This window comes from Vairimorpha ceranae (assembly GCF_000988165.1).
Source record: "Vairimorpha ceranae strain PA08 1199 chromosome Unknown NODE_235, whole genome shotgun sequence".
Lineage (NCBI taxonomy): Eukaryota > Fungi > Microsporidia > Nosematidae > Vairimorpha > Vairimorpha ceranae.
In genome coordinates, this window is record NW_020169530.1 from 1 (window position 1) to 3,146 (window position 3,146).

Sequence of the window (3,146 nt, forward strand, 5' to 3'; positions counted from 1 at the left end):
TCATTGATCAATATATTTTTACCAAGAATAACATAAATAAAACAATATTAATTTATATGCACATTAGTGACTGTAAACTCAAAATTAATAATATAAAATGCGTATAACAATTCATGACTTTTATTAATAGATAAAATTTATAATAGTCTTAGAACTTATCTTTAATATTGCATAAATAAATTGATAGAATACATTGTAAATTTAAAATTTTTTTAGTTGAATTTTTATTGTTAATATTATTTAATAAAACACATTGTTGAGCAAAAAAATGCCTTGTAATAAATAAATATAAAAATTAAAATAGTCTTTTATAAATTATTCCCAAAATATCTGACCTTAATTTATTTGACACTTAAGAAAAAAAAAGAGAGCTCGAATCTGATGAATACAATTTTTAAATCTCACTAAATTTGCTAGTTTTTATGCTTATTAAATTACTCATAAATACAATGAAATATTTAAAAAACATTTTTATTTAATTGTCAATTAGAAAACGTTTAGAGAATATAAAAAATAAAAAAATTACAAAACTTTGAAAAATAATATAGAATTTTATCATAATAAGGGATAAAAATTATAGAAATACAATAACGGAAGTAAGAATTAAATTTCTTTTTTTTAAATAACATATTTGCTTTTATTTATTCGCAACTGAGATTTATGAATTTGTTTTTATTACATTTTGTTAAATTTTTATGTTTGACTCACTAGTCAAAAAACGTAAAATTTTACAAATTTTTTTTCTCTTAATTATGCAAATACCAGAATTTACAAAACTTATTTTCAAAGAAGAACAATTAGGTTGAATTTCTTCTAGAACGAGACATTTTGCGAGTTTTAATGTTCAACAAATGCAATAAACTAATTACCAAAGTAATGACAAGTTCTTTTAAATACAGCTGTTATTTGCGCTGCAATTTTAATAAGTGTTTTAACGATGGCTATTGCTTGAAGAAAGTATTTTAAAAGGACACAACTAAGTTTAGAGACCATATTAATTCTACTATGCTAGTGAGTAAAGGATTCATCAAATAATGCTTGTGTGGTTGAGCTTGATATCGATATGAGCATAGTCTCTAGATGGTATTATCGTTTTAATAATGCTGTGCTTGACTGAATTTTTAGTAATATTTAGTATTAGTCAATAGGAAAGAAGTTCTATACTGTCGAAATCGACAAAACAGGTTTTTAAACAGCAAAGATTTTCAAGGTTGTTTTTTACAATATCAAATGTGGACAGTCAGTTCTATATTTAGAAGAAATACAAATACTTTTTTTGAAATAGTGGACAGTAGACAAATATGTACTTTGGTAGAACTTATTAGTCGAAAAGTAGCACCAGAATTGGTCATTATTACTAATTGCTTGCGAGGTTATCCTGCTATACCTAATATTTGTGTTGGTCTTGGATTTACTCATGAGACGGTGAATCATTCAGTAAATTTTGTAGATAACGTTTCCGGTGAAAATATCCAAATTGTTGTTAGAATTTGTTTGTAATAAAGAGTGAATTAAGAAAGAAAAAAACAGCACATAATATCTTGGTAAATCTAGTGCGTAAAATTTACATATACCGCTTTAAATTACTACATAGAAAATCTACTTAAAAAGATTCGCGAATTTCATAAAATTATATATTGTTACTTGATTAATTAGCAAAAATTTGCACGAAAGTAATTTTGACCATCTCGTTAAAGATGAGGAAATAATATAAATATTTTTTAACATTATTTTTGTATTTTTATAAGTTTGTAAAACTTTAAGGATTTTGACAAAGTGAGGGGGGAAAACGTGCAAATTTACCTACATGTTCACATGTATTGTTAAGTTTTATGTTCAATGTATAATCAAATAGCTAGGTAATTTGATAAAAATAAACTTTAAATGAAATCAAAAAACAGAATTTTTTTATTAATAACTTGCATGATTTCTCATGCTCTAATTACTGCTTCATATTTTTTAAATCCTGATACTAACTTTTAAACAATTCTTTGGGAATCTTGTTCCATACTTCTATTACGCAACTTAAATTCTTAAATATTTTTACACCACCTAGCACTAAAATTTTTCTTTAGAACATATCATAGATTCTCAATTGATTTAAATCGGAATTTGTTATGACGACTCTATTAATTTTACATTTCTCAATCTTTAAAACTCCTTTGTAAGATTTGATGTGTGCTTTGTATTGTTAATATTGAAAAAAAAATCTTTTAAGTAAAACTTACAGCACTTTGGAATAAATTATCATTGAGAATTATAGTATATTTTATACTAGCCATTTTACTTGTAAAAATGAGAATATTTTAAATAACTATTTAAAAAAACAACCCCAAATCATGATCAAATCATCATCATTCTTAATAGTAAGTTTTTAATTTTCCATATCATACCACAAATCATTTTTTCGGCAGCAATAAACTATTCCATCTGATTCAAATAGTGCTATTTTAGATTCATCACACCATATAATATTTTAGATGTAATTTTCTTCTTTGCAATAACATTCCGTTGCTAGTATTAGTATATCTTTGTAGTATTTTGCTACATGTCTAAAATTTATTAATAATTTATTATAAAAATATTTTTTTTAAACCCCAATAGAATAAACAAAAAAGAAGAATTTGAAAATTCCTTGTAGCAACTTTAAAAAAATTATCTCGCAAAAAGAATTCTCAATGTAAAGTACATCAGAAAATTATTCTAAGTTCGGTATACTATCTTGAGGATATGACAATCCTAAATGCTATTTTTTATAAAAGTGGTTTACATGCTCTTCTTCTGCATGTATAATCTAAATCAACTAGTTTTTAAGAACAGTTCTGGCAGCTACTTTTTTTCTGATTAAAAAAACTTATTGCCAGTTTAGTTTAATCTATTAATGATCCTTTTAATTTCATTGTCAAGATACAATAAATTATTGTCATTAAACAAAAATTTTCTGCCCAAACCCTTCAGTTTAAAAATACTTTTTTTCTTTTACAATCTTTTATTGTCTAGAGACTTAAGAAAGATAAAAATTAAATATTTCGGAATTTTCTTTGATTTTTTTAACTTTATGTTTAGCAATAATTCTAATCCTAAGCAAAAATTTTTCCTCTTTTAACATAAAAGCTATAAAATCTTTTAATTTAATTGTTTTGTAG

The 3,146-nt window shown here is 23.9% G+C and overlaps 1 protein-coding gene across 1 annotated transcript; it reads right to left on the minus strand.

The window, feature by feature from the left end:
• Positions 1-3,004: 3,004 nt before the first annotated feature.
• Positions 3,005-3,146, minus strand: AAJ76_2350003145 (hypothetical protein; the record flags this gene model as incomplete). The annotated part of the gene is made up of 1 exon (XM_024474729.1): positions 3,005-3,146. A coding segment is annotated over one exon (142 nt), but the record flags the coding sequence as incomplete, so codon positions are not given.